Below are 22125 nucleotides of genomic sequence, written 5' to 3'. Positions count from 1 at the left end.
TGAGTAACTTATTAATTTCTGGCTTAGAAAGAATAAAAAATTGCTCAAAATGTTCCCATAGTTTCTGAACTTTTAAAGTTATAACTTTTTTGTTTGAATAATTATAGTTGAAATTCAGCGCTCAGTGACTGAGCATAACTCTAAAACTTACACATTTTGAAGTTAAACGCTGCTTTAAGATAAACAGCAGACTGGAGTGCTATTGTAGCCGTATCTTTGCACAGTAATTAGAAGTTCAGTCAATCAACATCACCATTCACAAATGTGTTATTGTGGTTAATTTACTTTTTCGTTTGCAGACGTTAAAGCAATATAAAAAATGGTTGATTTGCTGTCTGGTTAGTTTGTTGACTTCAACGTTGACTTTATGGTAGCCTACGTGCCTTTCGCTTTTGTTTCAAATTTGTTTGTTTTTTTCAACAGACGAAAACAGACTGAGCTCGAAATACGAAAGTGATGAAGATCTCTCAAACATCAACGAATCTTCGTCTCTTTTCACTCCCACCAGTCATTTGGGGTTTTCCACCTTTCCAGAAAAAACATACTTTGACATGAAATCTGATGACCGTCAGAAGGCGCATATGAGCGATGATGCCAACTTGTATGGCATGGCACGTGTTGAGAACGAAAGCGAACAAAATGACCTCGTTTTTGATAAATCTGATTTTGTCACTTCAACTCCTTCTCCTGCAAGAAGTAATTTTGTCATTGGAAATCAACAAACTTTTTCCGAAAACCCGGTTAAAATGAATACCTTAACGATTGATGGAAGAAGGGAAAGGCCAAACAAGATTACAAGTCTAGTTAATTCTCTCTTGTCAGTTTTTTGTAAGTATCAGTTTTTCATTTCATGTCAACCAGAATAAAACGTTGTTTAAATTTTGCAAAAATTTGAAGTTTTTTTTCTGGTAGCCTACGTGCTAGCAAGCACGAGCGGCAATTAGGATAGCCGGGTATGGCATTTATACTGGACCATACTTAGGATTAGTAAAATAAAATTACAATTGAGATTTATGTTATTATTCTGTGTCATAATAAAGAACTGCGTACTCGATTGACTTTTACTCAACTTTAAGATTTTATGTTCAATTTCTTCAAGTTCGCCTTCCTTGACTTTCTATCAGTTTTAACTTTATATTCAGCAAGACATGTGGTGCTCTGAATGTCGTAGAAGTTTATGACAAGCGTAAATAGCAGTTATCACTCTCCGATTATCAATTTCTTCTTATTATCATTCTCCAATAACTGAAAGTGTTGCCGGCGCAAAAATTAATTTTATTATTGTCAAGTTAACACAAAGTTTTCAACATTGGACAATAGATTGAGTTTCGCTTTTAGCAGCATGACCTGTTTTAGCCTGATGCTGCAAGTTCGCTGTAGTAATAGCGGTTTGCACTAACTTCGGACACGGTTTTCTGGTCATGTGCTATGATCAGTCATAGTCATGCTATCGTCATAGCTCATGACTAGGGAACTGTATTCCGAAAGCTAAGGCAAACCGCTACTACCACAGCGAACTCGCAGCATCAGGCTGAAACAGGTCGTTAGTAGGCTATCTGCATTGTGAAGTTTCAAGACTGGGTAATGCACAAGTTTCAATTTCACAAACTTGCAGCCTTAGGTCAAACCGTAGATTAGGCTACTTGTCTTAAATCTTAAGATGTTCATGAGTTTGAATGATTGGCTTATGATAGAAAAACAATATTTTATTGAGGTTTGTAGCTGGCTTTTTGCACGTTGTCTCAAATGCAACTACTGTTAACGTGTGTGATTTAACCTCACATATCCGCTTGATCGAAATGCTGTATAAATATTAATCAAAATACAATAAAAATTGAATTGCTTGTATTAGTTCAGTTTGTAATTAATGCAGTTATAATAACATTCTTTGAATTTAAGGAGCCTAATTTCACAACCTTTTTAGCTGGGAAATCCAACAGTGACTCCGATGATAATCTCCGCAGTGTGTCTTGTGACAATTCAATGGAATTGGCCGTCCGGCCATCTTGCTTCAAAAAGTCATTTATGACCCTGCCCAGTCCCAGTACCCACAACAGGCATGTGATACTTCTGTCGTTGTTATAAACAATATATTCTTTCATTTAAGTGTTAATTGAGATTATTATTTTATCATTTTAATTAAGATAAGATTCCATTGTAATGTGATGCGACAGCGGTTAATAATGGAAAATTTTATAAAATAAATTTACAAGTTTTTATCAAATAATTTTTTATAATGGAATATGTGTTTAAAGGTTATGTCTACCTGTCAGAGACCAATTGCAAACATAGGATTATTTTCTTTATTTAAAATCACCAATTAATTCTACTGTAATGGTGGTTAGGTAGTCAGACACATAATCCATTTTAGCTAGCTGAGTTTTTAATTAAATTTGTGAAAAAATTTATAAATTTTTTAATATTTTATCTGTTTATAAATAAACTGAATAAATAACAAGATTGATCATTTTTTCCCTACGTTCGGCGCAAGTGGTTAGTTGCTGGCCTGAAATCCAAAAAGCCCAAGCTTATCACAAGCTCAAGTATCGACGTTTTTGTAGCAAAAGCATTCTTATTTTATTTTTTTTTGCATCAGGCTTGAAAGTCCATCATCGGATGCTTCCGGCGTGATTAAGCGAGTGACATTCAGTGATGATCCAGGAATGGGATCAACAGGTGCATCCGGTCGTTCCAAGAGGTCCTTGTCCATCCCTGGAGGAGAGACTAAGTAAGGATTACAGTAGAGCAGTGATGGTTGACATTGTTTCTTTGTTATTATAAGATGTTCAATTATTAGCGACAATCCATTGTAAAATAAGATGTTGTTCTGATGAAAAAAGCCGCACCAATGTGTTCTAAAAAAGGGCCAAAAAAAACTTACAACTCATTTTTGACTGTGGATGTATATCGTGTTGCAGAACTTACGAGTCGCTATTTCTGTAATCTATTTCATCCATTTTTCAGTAAATGTATTTGAGGGATGACAAACTGTCCATAAACTATAATTGCTAAAGCTTGTCGGCTGTAGCCTATTAAGCTATCAGCTAAATGAGTTGTAAGAGCCCAGCAGTTACTGCACTCGACAGGCAGCAGGTTCGACACCGGTCAAGTTCATGCGGCTGTGTTTTTGGCAAGACACTTAATAGCATGCCTGAAGGTGGACACGAAGATTGGCTTCCTTGTCTCCCCGTCCATTTCATTTAAGTTTTTAACCTCCGGGCATAAGCCTGGGTGCGTTAATAATGAGTCTCCTACAAGTCAGCAGTTGTAAACTGGGCAAATGGCAGATGAGCAAGCGACAACTGAGCTAGCAACATTTGAGCAAGTGGCTGATGTTGCCAAGTTATGCCTTGCAAAGTTATCATTTGCCGTGTCACAAGTTAGCAAATTCAGTTTAGCAAGCGATGATCAAGCAAGTCCGACGTGAGCACGTAAATCTCATTTGCTGAAATGAACTGAAATGTACTTGCTGAATTGTTGAATGCCGAGTGATCTGACAACCGATAATAATAATAACTGGTAAATTCAAACAAGACTTTCTTTGGTAATTAATTATTGCTATTGCTAATTATTGCTACTTGGGTAATAATTAACTCATGGTTTTTGTCTTGTTATTTTCTTTGATACCAACACCTCAACGCACTTTCCAGATTTCAGCTGAGAATTGCAAGACAATATTTCAAGATTTTAAATGCCTGATAAAATTTTTATTATGTTTTAGAAAGGTGCAAACCACTGTAAAATTTGTTTTGTTGAAATTGAAAACCAGACGTTAGTTTCATCCCAGCTACTCTGAATGAGATATTTATAGAAATGTAATCTTGATTTTGGTCTGATTCAACAGACAGTCGGCCTAACATTAACCACCGCAAAGTGTTTCCCAAGATAAAATTGAAAAATGTAGGCCTATTTGCAAAACGTTAATGATCAACAATGAATGACAAACATCTCGATTGTAGCATTAAAGGCAGAACCACCTCTCCAATCTCTGAGCGCTGAAATCGAGTTCCACACTTTAGGCAGCGCATATTTGTCTACGTTTTACAACCAAATTAAACCTACAGCAAAGCATTAAATATTTATATCAACAATTCATTTTCAAACTGCAATGCAAAGAGTCAAGTTTTCGTTTCAAGTCAATTAGTAATATCCCTGTAGTCGCAATTAAAAAGATAGACGATACAAAACTTTAAGGGAGCTTTATGAGATTCCATTGGTACTTTTCCTATAACGTCCTTTTAAGTTTACATTTCCGCTCTAATCATCTGGAATCCAGCTTTTAAAATTGTTAAACCTGAAGGCCACAAGTTTAGTAGTACCATAACTTTACATTATTGTGCCAGTGCCTCCGCAAAGAAATAATGCAGAGTTTATGCTTTAATGAGCATAAGTCGCGCACACATTTCAAAACGTGTTAAATGGATCTTATATTCGCTAGTCAGTATCATTAAGACTTTTGAAAGAATGTACCACAAAATACTTCATTACGTCTACACCTCTTGTTGGTTTTTAGAGTTATTAAATTTTTTTACTTCTTTTATTCCCAGAAACAACATTTCTCTTGGCTTTGAAGTGTCAGCAAGGCGCCACAGTGATGCCGATTTGCCGTCATGTACTTTTTCAATGGGTGACAATATCTTGCCTGTTGTTCGCAATGATGGAATCAAAACGACCGAGTGCAATTTCACCAATCAACCCACAAACAATCGAGATGACGGTATATCGTTTTCTGATGTTTACAATCGATTTCCTCCGAAGAGTTCCGATTATGCTTCGGAATTATCCGATATAAAATCTTTAGATCACTCAGCTGGTCATGTTCAGCGCTGGAGGTCCAATTCAGACACTTGCTCCAAACCAACCTCTAACCTCTTGAAAGGCGACAGCGGGTCACCACAAAAAGGAAATCCTCGGCGAAAACGTCGTCAGCGTCGGAAGTCGAATTCTCCAAACTCTTTCTCTCAATTGCACAACAGAAGAAAAATGAAATTTGATGATATTGAACTTGGGTCAGATTCACGTGCATCAATTGATAGCAGAAACGAATTTAATCAATCCGGATCGGATTCCCAGCTCAAAAAGGAAGACAGCTCCATGTCGATCCAGTTGGACGTCAGCGAAATTGAGAGAGTCACGTTTAATCCTGACTCTTATTTTCTTGATCGATTGCAGGACATAAACTCAAAGGTGGGTTCTACATTTCATGTAAAATCACTTGATCTGTCTTAAGTCGAACAAGAGAATTGTTGAACAATGAAATTGCACTCCTGGAAAAATAAAATCTAAGCTATTTGTTGGTATTTTACAGAAAAAATTCGGCATCAAGCTACGTAATGACATCTGCCATTTAGCAAACTAGATAATGTTATTTAGGCAACTGATATCGTTTTTTTTTAGCTATGCTCACTACAAACGGAAATTCACCATCTAGTTGCGGAAGTTAGAGGAAGTCGAATGGCAATAAGTCCAGTCCTCAGCAATCGAACTGAAGCAGATCTCAAAAGTCTGAATTCTTTCTCAACAAACTTTTCTTGTCAGCCTCCCAGTCCTAAAATATCCTGTCAGCGTTATAATCCTTCCACAGTCGGGATCGAACCCCATGGGTTCAGTTACAACCCAAAAACCCATTTGGACCCAAACAGATTTGACAAGTTGGGTTCCGATGGAGTAACAAGCAACGAAAAAAACGGAAAAGTCTTTAAACATATTGATCCTTTAAAAGAAAAAGACATATCTGACAAAAATGCTGATCAGTCAATTCCTGCGTGTGTAGTTACGTCACCGACGGGAGAAATGGATGACGTCACCATTGATTATGAAAAGAATCTGCTAATAAAATCAAAAAGCAGGGTTTCGAACGGCTCCAGTGTCGAGTGTTGCAATCCTGCGTCTGCTAATCCCAGAATTCAAAAAGCCCTCGTGAACACGACAGATGATACAAGACATAAAGGGAAAAGTCATGCTTCTGATACCACAAAAGACCACTCCAGGAGTTACTTACCAAATCCCATCCCGCGCAATAATCTCCGTCGCTCTTCTTCCTCTTCTTCCTTAGGGAGCATATCTTCTTTCACAGCCATCAATCCTACCCCTTTACCAAAACACTATTTTCAGGAAGAAAATTATTACACTCCTGCCGGAACGCCCCCAGAAGATCAAAGACACAACTACAATTCTAAGAGCGCTTTTGTACCGATAAGAAACGCAACCGAATCTCCGCCAATGTCAGACATCGATTATGATTATCGAAATTCGCTCGGTTTGTCTCGTCGCGGTAGTGTAAGAAAGGGGACTGAAAGTGGATACATTAGTACAAGCCCCACCATACAATTAAGAGAGTAGCCTACTTGTAATTTTTTTTAAAGGAATTTGTTACGTAATCGAACATTGGTACGTCTTGTTCCCACATTGACCTGTTTGCCTGCAGTACAGTACATCACATGTAGGCTACTGTATATCCTATCTGTTGATATTTTAACTATTTATTTTGATGAATGGAACTTGAATGTGGATCATGAAGGCTGTCGTTGCAAAGGACTAAAAACGATTTTGTATGACAGCATATTAAGAATTTGCGTGCGATTCAGAGGAGATTGTTATTTCATTTCAACTATGGCGGTTTAAAACATCTCTTGTGCCACATAAACTTCAAGGCTAGATGTTCTGATGGACATGGATTCCGTTCAACAATTATTGACCGAAAATTAAATCCTTTAGAATTTTCTTTTAGCAAATTCTTCCAATGGCGTACAGACAGTAGGTCAGTACATTTGATGTGTCGTCAAGCTGTGCAAATTTTAATAAAATGTTGTTCTTTTTCTATGATAATTGTGGAAACACTGTTATCGATAACAATAATTTATAACATTTTTACAACTTTAATTACGGCGGTGCTACAGCATATTTATCAATATAATTAATCCTCTGTAAAGAGAGGGTCAAAATCGTCACATTACGTTACTTCTTCCTCAACAGATTAATCATGTTTCATCAGCTGTGGCCTCCCATATGACCTCCCTCCATTTTGCTCTGTTTTTGCTAGTAACCTACTTTTGCGTTGCAGACTAGAGGTTTACGAAAAAATAGGCCTACGTAACTTAACTTGAACTGCCTCGAATTAGGCTTTTTTGCGCTTAAAGACTGTTTTTTTAAGTGCCAAGAAAGCATTCTTTTAAAATTTAAGTTGACTTTTTTTCATAGAAGCTTCAAACACTTTACAATTGACAAACAAATGTATTTTCTCCCGAACATTCGAGTTATTTCAGTTCTCACAGCCAAGATAATGTTAGAATTACACGATGACAAAGCCGAATTATTGATATACACTGTTTAATTGTCGGTTGCATAGCTGAATGTTGAGCACCCTGGCCTGACATTTCAAAGGGTGCCGGTTCGACACCGCTCAAGTACATATGGCTGTGTCTTTGGCAAGACACTTAAAGACATGCCGTCGATTGTGGAGCGGCTCCCCTTTGACTATACCCTTGATTTCTCATGATTACGAACAGTGGCTCCGAGAGGGGGGGGGGAAAGTTGGGCCAGTTTCCCCCCTAGCAAAACATTGTAAAGGAAAAACGAGTAGTTTTCTGTTTTTGCACTTTTGAGGGGGGCCAATTTTTAGTACTAAAGTAAAAATGTACCAAATAAATAATCAACAAATTCTTAAATGAAGTGCGTAGTTCCAAGTATTTATCAAGCATTGTAAATGTCACTCTCGATGCTTCTCATTAAGAACAAATCATTTTCGTGATAAGGTAGGCGATGTTAAACAGCTTCAAGACGTAAAATCTGAAGCTGAAATGATTTCTGTATCACTGAACGGTTTCGATTGTATTAATAGTTTCAACTTGAAAACTGGTGCTGTTTTAGCTAAGCGGAAACTATTTTTGCTTGACAACTGAACCTTAACTTCAAAATCTGCGTTGGCCAGGCATAGGATGTTGTATCCAACATAAGTTATCTGGGAAAGTTAAAGGTATCAGTCCAAGCACGATTAAAGAAAGTAAATCCTGTATATTTTTTGTTTATGGATCATCATCAGTCATCATCTCCGCCTGCAGCAGATTGCGCATCAACATGAGTTATTTGCTTCCAAGAGTGGCGATTTTGAGCCAGCTCGCCCACTGTCGCCAAGTTGAGTCCGGTCCATGATTGGATGTTGTCTTGCCATCGTTTTGGTTGTCTGCCACGTTTTCTTTTTCCTTCTACTTTTCCTTCTGTGCAAACTTTGCTGATTCCGAATTGTGATCTTTTAGTGTGGCCGAACAGTTTTAAAACTTTTGATTTTATTATTGCTGCAATTGGATGTACCGTAATTTTGTCATAGTTGAAAGATCTTCTGTTTTCGCATGGTCAAGTAGCCTTTTGTTGGTCATGCTTCTCATGATGTGATTTTGGAAGGTAGTGAGTTTTTTCTTTATTTGAGTTTTTTGTTTATGGATGTTGTTGCTTAGGCTAAATCTAGTTGGAATTCATAATGTTGCCTACAGACAGCGTTGTTCAAATGTCTTATCATTTTTGGAGTAATTGATTATCTGTAAACTTGTGGCATCTTTAAAGTTATAGCCCAGTCAGAGGAAAAATTCTAAAAAATCTAAAGAAAGCTGTCCTATCATCTTGCAAAGAAAATTGACTTCGAGAAGGTAATCAAGGCGTGGTGCAGTCAAACCCAATGCTTTATATTACCCTTTTGTAATTGAAGCTCTAAAGACGTTTCTTAAAATGCATCAAGTTGTAACCAACAAGAGCTTGATCGGAAGCTGAGTCGATGTTAAGTAGCCTACAACTAGCAGTTTTAAATTTGTGACTGCTTTGCATTAGCCTATGTTGATTACGGTCCTAAACAAGATTCACTGATGAATTTAATGAAATTAAAGGAAGGTGTAATCTAAGTAAGAGCTGAGAAGAGTACGCTACTGCTCGCAAGCTAAAGTTGCAGTGGCGATTATAAATTTAAAAGAATATTATTTTCTTTTTCTGAGGACAGAACACTTTTATAACTCCACTTAACTAACTGAATCATTCGAAGGAAATGTATTCTACCGTACATTGCAAAGGGGATTCGATAGTTGTTGGAATTGACAAATGTATCAACAAACTCAAACATATCGTCGATGATGTTGAAGTTCCATGAAGATTTCATCGTATGTCTGTTGTGCAGTTGCGGGCATGTGGGACAAATTTAAACCATTTGTAGGCTACAACAATGACATTTTTCAAGACATTTTGGATGAGTTGGTACTTTTGACAGAAAGCCACACAGCAAACTTCAGCTGCAAACCAGAACGAACCACCCCATAATCAATACAAGGAATCATTGATTGCAACTTTCGAAAGGTTTTTCCAAATAGTTTTGTTATGATTTTTTTTTGTGTTCCGGTAGCTACCTCCAACGGTTGCGCTTTGAGAACGTGGTTTTAGCAATTACTGAAATTTGTAAAGAATTGTTTGCGCTCCAGTAGGCCTATGACTCAAAACCGATTGAAAAGCCTAACTATAGCCTACATGTTGCGCATCAATTCAGACGCCGCAAAATTTTATCATTTGATGCTGTGATCCGTAACTTTGCATTGCAAAAAGTCCAGAAAGGGTCGAATTAAATCAGGGATGTCCAAAGTCCGGCCTGCGGGCCAACTCCGACCCACGAGACGTTTTTGTATGGCCCGCGCCTGTTGTTGTACAATGTGTTATTTTTGGCCTGCAGACTCACAAAAATCATATAAATTCAACTTGCAGTTTTCAGAAAAATTATTGTGGCTGTTGGCCCGCGAAAACTTATTATCAAATCTGGCTCGCGTGGGAAAAAGTTTGGACACTCCTGAATTAAATGCTTGGTTGAACTATTTTCGTTGCCTGTAAGCCTATTGTGTGTTTACAAAGCTTTCTAGACAAAATAGTTTGCCTCAATGGCATTTTTGCTGCAAGCGTAATCCAGTGGCCAGTCGGCAGCCATGGCCGAGTGGTTAGCGCGTTGGGCTCGCAGTCGAGAGCCTGCATGTTCGACTCCAGCACTTGCTGTTGTTTCTCTGGGCAAGAAACTTTACGATAATTGCCTCTACCTAGTGATCGATTTCGAGTAATGGGTAGTACCAAATTTAAGTCATAAGTAGAGTAGACAACCGGAAACAGACATTGCCGTCGGCTGCAGCGTGGGTCAGGTGTACGTCGGAAGGCGTACACCGATGCATAGCGCTCAAGTCCGCTTTCCCGCAATGCAGGATAAAGATAATCAAACAAACAAACAGTGATTAATTATTATTGATGATTTTTACATTGAACGAAGTTCTTTTCATGCTGAGGAAAGTAGGCTAATTTCAGCTTAACACGAACATGCAACGCAAAGATACAAATTAGTTGTATATTTGCTAAAAAATATTATGGGGCCCATTTTTCGTATTGTTTCCCGACCAGTGCTGACTTCTCTCGGAGGCCCTGATTTCGAACGCTATACGCTGCTCTAGAGAGAAATGCCTACGGCCTTTAGTCTGCTGAACTGAGCTTGTCGAGTTGGTGCAACACTTCGCCTTCAATCTTTACAAACCTGATTCAACTGCCGGTAAAGTTAGATGTTGAAAAACACGTTAATCTCTGCCCTAGTAATTACATAGGTCTGGGGGAGATTTGTTGAAAAGTGGTTGATAGAAGGAACTGCCTATAGTAGCCTATCTAATGCTTATTTTGTGACGAAGCCCAAGCGTAACAACGCCTTATAGGCTACTTTATATGAGGAAGGGGAAGTGATTGCTAAGAGATTTGAAGGTCAATTTGAAACATACATTCTGCATCTTTCGCAAAGTGTTTGTCATTTCATAAATAAACCTTTGCATATTAGTCTGTATTGTCTATTGATTGTAAACTTATAGCATTGTATCCGATGTACAATTATACAGCCATCTCATTGTTGCCATATCCTACTATCCTTTAACGCTTTTATAATGTTGTTGATTCATTTTTTTTGCGCTACTACTACATTGGTCAATAACATCATTTCTCTGCTCTCTTGTGTTTCTTATAAAAGTATTATGTTATGTCTTGTGGATGAAGCCGTATGAAGATAAGGATGGATACGTTCAGGAAGCTACTGAGTGATTTCGTTGAAAATTTGTCCACAGTCGATCACAAGTTTTTATGATGCGGAGGCCCTGGTTCGGCTCTTGAGCATTTCAGGACTACTCTCCTCCATTCAGCGGCACCTAGTGAATGGAATAATTCCCCGGCAGCAACACTTCAACAACCAGAAAGTTTACTCTGCCAATCTCGGTGACCGGCCCTGCGTCAAAAGCCACTACAAATATGCGAAACTACCAGGAATAACCTATCAAGGCTTTGCCAGTTTGAGGATAAAGATTCAAACCAACCAACTTATTTTTTAACTAGCGTTCGATCGATATCCAATTTGAGTTACTAAAAGCTTATAGACTTCACCAGGACTCACCTCCCTAGAAAGCCCTTGAATTTGCAATAATTGGCAGCAAAAAGTACCAAGGCCGAACCGGACGTCACCGTACCAACTTATTACAACTGCTGAGATCTGACATCAGAAAAGCTGGCCTGGGATCCCTGCTCAGCACACCACATCTCCATCGATTGCAAAACATCGCAAAGGACAAAACAGAATGGAGATCCTATCAACCTTGTTGAAAGACTGATCGAAGCCAGCGGATGCCAAACGATTTGGCTACACTGGCGGCGGAGACAGTTACAATAATAATAAAGCTTATAAAACGGAGGGCTTAAAGTTACCATGAAATTATCTGGTTTTAAGCGAAACAAGAATTTTACTGAAGAAAGTTTTTGTATGGAAAGAAACGTGATTTCCATCAGTTTCAAAACAATGCCCAATTTTGAAGCATTTTTTCTCGAAGACTTTGTAAATGGGCTCTGCAGTTCAATCTACCCAAAATGCGGCATTTCTCACTTGCACACCATTTCCATGAGTTGAGACGATGCATGAACAAAAACGTTTGTAAGCTGGGTATATTTTGAAACAATGTGTCAATTTGAAGTCCACAATAAAGTCTTCAGGAAGGAATGACTTTGTATTTCTATAAATATGTCGACAAAAATAATTGTCTTGGTGCAAATGAACAGAATTACAGAAACTGCTTGTCAAGTAGGCAGCAATTTTTCTTTTACCGATATCAACTGTATGTAATTATTCGTCAAAACAACGTCACAAAAACTTTAAAGTTTCACAATTTTTTTGAGTTGTTTTGACACCCAACCATGACATTGGTTGTCAGTCACTACGAAGTATTGGTAATGAACATACTAACAAAACGATTGGTTCATATCAACTTAATCTAAGATAACGTTAGATAAACGTAAAATATAAATTTGCCATGCAGATGGCAGCACAAAGCATAGATTGTATTGAAATAACAAAAAAAAAGATGCTGAATAGACGTAATAATACAAAAAAGTACACCCGACGTAAACAGTTCGTCGCTTTCACGCTGATTCAATGCAAAAAATATGAAGCAGAAAAGGAACCAACAGTAAAAATTACAAGGTTTTTAACGTGTTAAAAAATGAATAACTTGCCATGTGGCCAAAAGTCGGTTTTTGGTTTACAAAGCTTAGCCTTGCATTGTGGTTTTGTTATGACCGGACGATCACAAAATGAACCGAAGTTATTGACAAACTAAACCAGTTTTATAAAATAATATATTTCTTGTATGCAAGGAAATTGGTTTAAGACTTTAAGTAGTAAATATGGCGACTAATTCGTGAATTTGCTACTGAATTGAAAGCAATTAACACCGAAACACGGTTCAAACCACCTTGATCTCGGTTCTTAGAAATCTTATTTGGCGCCTGATAAAACTTCAGCTTGCAAAAAACAACAAGATATACACTTAAAGATTCAAAAATAAATTGTCAAACGTAAAACCTGTAGTTGGGTTCAATCGTTTGAGTTGCAGGTTGAAAAACCACAAGCTTCAGTGTCAAAATAACTCAATTTATATTTTGTGGTCCAATTTCGTAGTCAACGCTTGATATCACAATTGAGGTAGAATGTTTTAAATGCTGCTGCAACGTAAAACAACATATTTTCTACATAAAACTAGTCATCTTTCCTTCATTCAATATTTTTAACATTAACGTTTAACATGGCGTGGAAAATACAGACTTTTGCAAAAGAGTAAGTTAATAAATTACCAACAATAAAACATAGTGAAAAGGTAATTTCATAAAAAATGGAATTGGAGAAGCTTATTGACTTCTTCCTGCTGCATCCCGTGGAGTCCTGTCTCCTCCGTTGTTCCAGATCTTTTAACTGTCTCCTCCTACGTAATAGGCTTCCGCTCTCCTATCTTCTTCTAGCAATGCCTGCTGTTCTGTTGAGAATTATTTAAAGTACATTGTTAGATTAATTTTAACTTAGATTCGCAAACAGAAAGTGCAAAATGCAAAAATTCTTTCTGAATAAAAAGAGTTTTATATATACAAAAGCTGAATTCGTGGTTTAGAAAATGTTTTAAAAGCTTAAAGCGATTCAAATTTCAGGCAGGCTGTTAAAATCATTTTTTTAGTGTTGAGAATTTTAGTAGCCTACTGAGCATGAATACAGTTTAGTTTTCGAAGCGCTTGTTACACCAAACTTTAGTATCAGAATTTTTAACTCTATTCTTATATTCAAGCTTTCAACGTGACAAAAATGTGTATGAACAAAAGCACATATGGAGATTTCTTTTCTAAAAGATACTTTAAATTGCAAATATATTATTTAAGTTTTGTTACTAACAACTGTTACCTCTTTTCAGCGAAAGCAAACATCGCCAAAATTCATATTAACTCCCGCAGAATCAAATCTTTCCAAACCGCCGATTTTTGCAATCGGTAGTTTTTTAGGAGTTGACCGGATTTTGATCACTAATTTCCGGCCGTTTGCTACAGCAGACCCGATGCTTGACAAAATCTATTGACACATTGAGATGCATATAAAAATCAAAGGCTTGACTGCAGCAATGCTCAGCAACTGTCCTAAACTAGTTCAAAATTTAAATATTCTACAATAATTAATCGACAACAGTAATTTCAAAGCTATATATATGATATCTTTAGTTTCAGTGTTTTCCACCTTGACAACTCAGCCATGAAACAACGCATTTTTTCAGTCGAATATAATAATAATGCTTGTTTTTTTTTCATATAGAGCTGTTTCCATCGCAGAATGCGTTGCTCCTCAGTGCTTTACAAAGCAGACAGTGTCAATGCAGCCGTATAGAGGCGCTACTGAGTACATTATTACCCGAATCCATTCCATTGCTTAGTGCCAAGCAGGAATTAGATTCAGTACCATTTTTAAAAAGTTTTTGGTATGACCCGACAGGGTATCGACCCCATGCCTACCGATTCAGAGGCGGGCGCAATAACCACTAAGTCACCGAGCCGAATATATTAAAGTTTTCTTATGTATTCTGCATACACTGCACTTTACATTGAGTCAATATTTGTGAGCATTAAATCAATGCAAAATCTACTAACTTTATTTACTGGAATGGGCATAAGATACCTTCATTTTCCTATTCCTAATGAATGTAAAAAATTTGCATTGAATTTACATTTCAATAAAGCATGACGTTGCACAGCTAGAAATTCTTACCTTGCATCTCACAAAAGACTGGACGACAGTGACACCTTTTGTCTTCCACTTCCCTTCCTCCAGTGAAGTCCTCGCAATCAATCCTCCTTTCCAAGAAAAGAACTTTATCAACCATATTCCGGGAGCGTCTTCTCGTCTCACATCACTCGATGCGTTTACTGCGTCGCTGCTTATGACATCTTCCCCGGTGACGTCACGGGTTATGACGTCATCGAAATTGGCGCTGCAGTCAGACGAGATTTGTTGTTCCGCCTGCGAGCTCAAAATTTCCAAAAACTTAATCTGGTCTTTCATGTCGCCGCCTCGAGATCCGGGACGTCCATGTCCTACTTTGACTCCTCGTCTCTCCCTGGTTGGGGAGGAGGTATGTTGCAAGATGGCGGCGGGAAAGCAAGTCTGACCCAGGGCATGGAATCTGCAGTTCACCTTCACTCCATCTTGATAAGATCCTCCGTTTGGATCGATCCAGTACTTGCCTGTTTGAAAATACACTCAAGATGTCTATGTTTCCATCCCAGCCAGCAAGTTAGCCCTTTTTCACAATGATTCAACGTCTGCAGACGTAAAACTAATGTAAACAAGAACTTATTGGCTGGATGGAAGCAGTCAAACTGTGCATTTAACGCCTTCGAAGTTTTTCAGTGTTGGATTAAAATAATGTGAAGTATGTCGGAACGTCACAAGCAAATATAAACACAAATTGAAAGAAAAATTTAAGTGACTGGTTGCAATTTACATACGTCATATCACGTGTTTTTGCTTGTCTCAGCAGTGAGCAGTTTTGGCTCTTTATCAAACAAACAATTCAAATATTTCAGTTTGTTTTTATTTGTTAGTGTCGAAGCTGAGCAAGAAGAATTATTAATGTTATCATGTGCTGAATATCAGCTTGCCTACCGTCAGCTGAAGGCAGCGACGCTTCCTTGTTGGCCTTGAACATGTCCAAACAGGTTTGAACCGGATATTCTCTGCTTCCATCAGGGCAGGCTTTAATTTGAGCCGCAACAGCTTTGAAGTCCATCGCTATTGCGCTAGTGGCTGTTTGCTACAAAATCAACACTTTTTAACGTCGTTTTTTGGTAATTTAAAAGCAAAACAATGTGAACAGTATGACATGAAAATTCAGCAATCAACACACGTTCTTTCACGCTCAGTGAAAATGACCATAGATGCTAGGGAAAGTTAGTCTTTTTTTGGTGCTTAAGAATTCGTGTTAAAATATAATCAACTGTTCTCAAATGAATTCTACAAAGTAGGCTATAAACAGCCTAAGAGTTTGCTACTATTTCCAGCAATATTCTCAATTACTTTGCCATTTCATATTTAAATCTTTGCCGTTTCTCTCTTCTAAACAAGTCTAACTTCGCTAATTTCGCATGCACTGTATGTAATTCGGAACAGTAATCAATTCGATTTGCACGAAGACACGAAAGAAATGTTACAGCCTAAATTAAGAAGAACACAGCTGAAAAATATTTAAAATGTGAAAGAAAATCATTGGCAAAAAATTACTTTCAATTAGAATTAACTTGGGTAACTCCAATGTTGGCATTGTGCGTAGATTGGATATTTTATCATTTATGTATGAAAAGTTGGTGATTTCACAGAATTTCATCGAATCTTCTATCATGGCCCAACGCGACAAATGCTTGAAAACAAATTGTTTTGTTGCATTCACACAAAATCGTCACCTCTGGATAGTCCGAACTTTTTTCGACTAAAACCGCGTTTGGGTCGTCGCGCCTTTCAACGTCACGTGATGGTTCCGAAATGATGTTTAGAGTCCGTGACGTTTTTCGAGCGGGCAACCCCTGAAACCAATCGAATAAAAAAATTACTAAAAACATTAAATTAACATTGAAATATGCAAGAATCAAGCAACAAAGAGTTTGTTTAAAAACAGTTTGGATCATAAATTTCCGGTTGTTTAAATTTTTGTGTCGCTTGACTTTTCAAATCTGTTACTGTTATTGTTATACTAGTTTTTAAAATGTTAAAAGCAATAGGACGTAACAGACGACGTGTCGACGATGGTTTCAGCTCCATTTTTCAGATAGGATAAAGCTCATTTATACCTAACCCATAACCAGTAATCCCTGATACAAACAAACATTATCTGACACGAAAAAGTCGTTCCATCCTGTCTTCCGCATTGATTGAAACGGTGTGGTTGTAAAATATTCGTGTTGCCGATTAGCGAATAAACATTGCTTTTCTTTAAGCATTTGATTTGGTGTGCGTTCTAACTTTGAACTATTCAACTATCATTCAATAATTAGGAGAGATCATACACAGCAAGGCGACGTTATAAAGATGCAACTAACCAAAGCTGCACCAGTATGAAAGAGGTGAACTTACCGGTGGTCCTGGAGGTCCAGGGCTGCCTTGTTCTCCCTGAAAAAACACATCAGCTTATAAAGTATTTTGCAAACAGTGATGCACAAAGCAGAAAAAGCGTAAAAATCTTTTCAACTCTTTGAATAGTCTACGATGATGAAGGACTGACCAAGATGGTGGAATATGGCCTATGGCCTAAACAGCTATGAATAATCTGCATAGGCGTTTCACGCTTCTTAGGGTCAACTCAAAGCATGCAATTCTAATTAAGATTCAACTTTTTATTCTGTGGAATATTGATGCAGCAATGAAATTCACATAAACAATGCAATACATTCCACCATATGGTTGTACTTTAGTAGAAAGAATACAATAAAATTATATTAAGTTAATGAAAAATTTCCATATAATCTGCATATGCCACAATTGGCGTTTATGCACGGCTGAATATTCAAATACCGTGTCAAATTATTAAATACAAGCTACTTGACAACAAAAACCGGTATGAAGTGAAGTTAAAATATGCAGAAAAAATTATTGGCTTTGGTACTGAAGTCATCATCATCATCATCATAATCCATCGTCGGTTTGTTCCCCACTAGTGGGGGTGGCCGATTGTTTCCGCGCAGCAATTGTTTTAATCCCTTTTCTCCATTTCACCCTGTCCCTTGCATCTTCCTCCTTCAGTCCGACTTTTTTAAATTCATCCTTCACTTGTTGTTTCCACGTTCTTCTTGGACGACCGCGTTTCCTCTTCCCATCCACCTTTAGATCTAGTGCCTTTCTAAGAAAACTTCCTTCCTCCCTCCTTATCACATGTCCATACCATCTTACTCCATTTGCCCTTGCCAGTTGGTCTATGGTCTCTCTCATCTCTAGCATATCCAACAATTCTTCAGTCCTTTTTTCCCTTCTCGTTTTCACCCCACACATTGCTCTCACCATTGACCTTTCCGTTCTTCTCAGGATTGCCAGTTCACTCTCTCTCAATATCCATGTCTCGCTACCATATAGCATTGCAGGCCGCACACAGCTCCGATATACTTTCCCTTTCATCCTTAGTGAGAATTTTCTGCCATACAACATTTCCCCACATTCCCTGAACTTTGCCCAGCCCAATCTTGCCCTTGTTGTCACCGCTGCTTCACATCCACCACTTCCATTTATCCGATCACCCAGATAACAGAAGTCTGTCACTGTTTCGATGCCATGGCAGAACTCATCATCATGGCCTTCCACTTCATTCCTTCCTTTACTGCATTTCCCACAAACAAAACACTTCGCCAATCTTGTTGCGGCTCTCTTGACATTAGCACATCTTGCATGTACCCACTTTCCACATTCCTTGCATTGCATTGAATTTCTCATCACTCTCTTGCCACATATTCCACAGGGATCTACTTTGCTCTCAACAACTGTTCCTTCTGCTCCACTCACCATCACTTTTGTTTTTTCAAGATTCACCTTCATACCCTTGGTTTCAAATGCTTCTTTCCATTTCTCAAACTTTCTCTCCAGTCCCTCCATACTATTACTTGTCAAGACCAGGTCGTCTGCATACAAAATTTCACTCAATAAGCCCTCCCTCACTCCTTCAGTTACAACGTCAACCACAATAGCAAATATCAGAGGTGACAAAACTGATCCTTGGTGTACACCAACCTTCACAAAAAACTCGTTTGAATAATTTGATCCAACTCTCACTTTTGTTCTTGCATCCTCATACATAGACATCACAGCTCTCACTAATACCTCCGGTATACCTCTTTTCCTCATTGCCCACTCCATCACTTTCCTTGGTACTCTGTCAAATGCCTTTTCTAAGTCGACGAAACACATATATAGTTTTCTCTGCTTCTCTCGGTATTCCTCCTGCATTCTTCTCAATATAAACAGAGCATCCACTGTACCTTTTCCTGGCATGAATCCAAACTGCATATCATTTAATTTCACCAATGTTCTCAACCTCTCAATTCTCAACCTCAAAGATGAGAATTGAGAGGTTGAGAACTCTCAACTCTCAGTTGAGAACACTGAGGTTCTCAACCTCAATGTTCTCAACCTACTGAAGTCACCATCAGAATTCAAACACAATTATTTTGGATTCATGTCCTAGGAAAGGTTGACACGAACATTTTGAAACAGGAAAAACTTTTAAATTAAATTTTAATACTTTTCAATATTTTCACAAGACTGCTGAGTATGATGTAATCACTAAGTGATGAGATAGACGCACCTTCGATCCTTTGAAGCCTGCTGGACCAACATCACCCTAAACCAAATGTACATACAGTGATTATAATTATCGAACAAAACATGAAAGCTACAGAAAAAACTGCTGGTCGTTAAAACATATATGAATATGCTGGCTTGCGCTTGACCAATGAAAATAAGTTTAAAAATTTCAAATAGCACAACAAAAGCTTTGAAGAAAATAGATACATAACTAGATTCGAGAAAAGTCAAACTTGACTCGTTTTCTGTTGTCAGCTTGTGAATATAACATTGTGGTCTGTAGCATCGTGTAGTTACAAGTGTCGTTCTCACACACTCAATGATTCAGAGTACCATCTACTTAAGTCTGAAGTATTCCTTATTCTGTATTATGCACCTTGGGTAGATTTATCAGAATATCCCTCAAAACCGCGATGCCCATACACATCATGAATATTTTAATCCACGAGATATTGGCACATTATTTATTCAAGGATCACTGTAGACCTGTTGTAAAGAGGGGCCAATGCAAACCCAAACCTTGTTGAGAATGAGCTTACGTTGACACGACTGGTGATAAAGAGGATCTTACCATGAACCCACGATTCCCAGAAACCCCTTGAATCCCAAATGGTCCAGCTGCACCGGGCTTACCGACGGCGCCCTGCAAACATACATACATCACACTACAGCTGAGATGCCCAAACATTTGTTGACAAAGGCCACTTTTTCACCGTTTATGACTCTTGGTGGGACGCATTATACTTTCAATAATTTCTATCCTTAAACTTGGCGTAAGCTTTGCGATAGTAATAGAAATGAGCCGATACACACGGCAGAAATTGGTTCTACGCGTCGTATGCTACCCATGGGCCAGCCCCGTACTATGAGTCTTTCTGCACTCTAAGATACATATTAGTGGCAACAGAAGTAAAGCGACAGACATATCAAACATAAGTAAAGTACAAGGTATGCATAGTTGAACAAATCCAATGGGGAGGTAAATTTTCGCTTTTCAGGCAGATGTTGGGAGAATGACACAGTGACTGCACTCACGCGACGCCCTTGAGAAGAAATCAAACAAGGATGTCACAGTAAGAGCAAGATCTGTGTCTTCTTTAAGATGAAGATACCAGTTTTTTCTATCTTTTGAAAAATGGTTTGGCGAAATATTTTAACTGTTTTGAACGTCAGGAATCGTCAGCGACACACTTTGTGTTTTGGTCACATGATACATCCATTTTTTTGCATCAACTCATCAATATGCAAAACCAAATTTTCTACAAGATATAACACAGTTTTGTGAACCTGATATAAGTAAACTTCAAACTGGCAACAATTTTAACGCCAACTGAACAAATTCCGTAAATTTCAAACCAGAATTATTGAAACAAACAACGATTGAGACGGCTTACATCATTTCCAGGATATCCACTGCCACCTTTAGGTCCCGGAAGACCATAGTCCCCTGTTGGCCCCTAAAACATAAACCCAGCTTACGATTAGACTATTATCTAAACCAGGGGTGCGAGACTTGTTCCTAGGCGGTGCGGGGATGCTGAATTAAGGTTTGTTATAATACGACGGAAGAAGCAAAGTTGTTTTTACCAGGTTTCAACAAAAATTTCGAACTGTAGGCGACTATTTCTTTTCAGCCAATCCTAGAAGGGGGTGTGAGAACTGGTTGGTAACTTCAAGGTGGTGCCGACAAGACAAAAGGTTAAGAACCACTGATCTAAACAATTAATATGATAGACTAACGGAGATTTTACAGATAACAAACTTACTATGGGTCCTTTGTTTCCGGGGATTCCCTTAAACCCAGGTTCGCCTTTTAACCCCTGTAGATGACGTATTGTTATTGAACTTGCATCTGAACCTTAACAAAAACACTTTACAAACGGGAGGTTCTAGCACATTTTCAAAGAGGACAAATAGGTTGTAATTTATAAAGCAAGAGAGCAAAAGTTAGTAAGAAAACTGTTTGTTAGCAAAGGAGCTTTGTGAGCAGGAAAATCATGAAGAGTGACCTCATATATAAGCTGTGGATGCCTTATGGCACTCCGCACTTGCATCCAGGAGATTAAGAAGACGCAAGATCATGACTTCATATTACTTGTAAAGTGCAATGGATCTTGTTCGTATTTCATACCTAGACTATATTATCTACACAGCATAGGCCTACACAATAAATATTACTAACATTACAAAAAGGGTGTTCAATACCAAGTGAAAGTAACAAAGCAGACAAAACCAAGTAAATACAACTGCTACTATTCTAGATAAATTAAAATTTTGTTTACGTTTAATGGGATCTTAAAAAGTTCTGAAAAATCCGCCACACTGAAAAAATCGTGAAAAAAGTTTCCTTGACAGGTTTAGGGAACTTATTGTTTTCCAAGGCTAGTCTTCTTCTTTTCCGTTTGAACCTTCTTCGCCACTTCAACAAGGGTCGAGGGGCTCTGCCTTTGAGCGAGCTGCTCGATCACATCAATCTCGCTGGATGTGATGCCCTCAGCGTTCAGCTGTAAGATGGTAGGATGACGGTACTTGTCGACAGTGGGACTGCCGCGCTCTGAAGCGAGCGATTCTTGTGGGGTCTTGTGTTGAGCGTTCTGGGTCGAGGTTCGGTTTTGACAGTCTTCGTTTCGCATTTTTATAATGCTACTTATAAGTTAGTTTTGGCTAAGTTTTTCAAGGCTAGGTTTGCATGTTTTCAGAAACTTCTATATATGTACTGTATGTACTTGTACATTACCTCCACTCCTTTCATTCCAACATCGCCTTTCTCTCCTCTTAACCCCATTGCGCCAGGGGGGCCCATATATCCTGTACGGCCTTTTGGCCCAGGCAGCCCTGTGGGGCCCTAAACAAAAAAACGTGCGTGAGACTAATTTAAAATAAAAATGTTGTGATATATGACAGTTTTTGGAAAGTGGGCTTCCATTTCACATCACCAACTTTTA

At 38.2% G+C, this 22125-nt stretch overlaps 2 protein-coding genes across 2 annotated transcripts in view; one reads left to right on the top strand and one right to left on the bottom strand.

The window, feature by feature from the left end:
* LOC145768891 (uncharacterized) overlaps positions 1–7219 on the top strand; it is a 33018-nt gene extending 25799 nt beyond the window's left edge. The window contains exons 18-22 of the mRNA XM_082580497.1: positions 424–696; positions 1925–2057; positions 2597–2728; positions 4548–5187; positions 5398–7219. Coding sequence (XP_082436623.1) covers positions 424–696; positions 1925–2057; positions 2597–2728; positions 4548–5187; positions 5398–6342 — 2123 coding nt within the window. The 3' untranslated portion in view covers positions 6343–7219. The remainder of the gene's footprint in view (positions 1–423; positions 697–1924; positions 2058–2596; positions 2729–4547; positions 5188–5397) is intronic.
* Positions 7220–12019: 4800 nt separating this feature from the next.
* LOC145768890 (uncharacterized) overlaps positions 12020–22125 on the bottom strand; it is a 50156-nt gene continuing 40050 nt past the window's right edge. Inside the window, exons 49-59 of the mRNA XM_082580496.1 lie at positions 21918–22025; positions 20947–21000; positions 20575–20637; positions 19752–19823; positions 19182–19217; positions 16967–17002; positions 16300–16419; positions 15506–15653; positions 14609–15084; positions 13757–13921; positions 12020–13340 (exon numbers count right to left, since the gene is read on the bottom strand). Of these exons, the coding sequence (XP_082436622.1) occupies positions 13763–13921; positions 14609–15084; positions 15506–15653; positions 16300–16419; positions 16967–17002; positions 19182–19217; positions 19752–19823; positions 20575–20637; positions 20947–21000; positions 21918–22025 (1272 nt within the window). The 3' untranslated portion in view covers positions 12020–13340; positions 13757–13762. The remainder of the gene's footprint in view (positions 13341–13756; positions 13922–14608; positions 15085–15505; positions 15654–16299; positions 16420–16966; positions 17003–19181; positions 19218–19751; positions 19824–20574; positions 20638–20946; positions 21001–21917; positions 22026–22125) is intronic.

Source organism: Aplidium turbinatum, chromosome 4 (genome assembly GCF_918807975.1).
Source record: "Aplidium turbinatum chromosome 4, kaAplTurb1.1, whole genome shotgun sequence".
Taxonomy (NCBI): Eukaryota; Metazoa; Chordata; class Ascidiacea; order Aplousobranchia; family Polyclinidae; genus Aplidium; species Aplidium turbinatum.
This window is presented reverse-complemented; position numbering and strand designations above follow the sequence as displayed.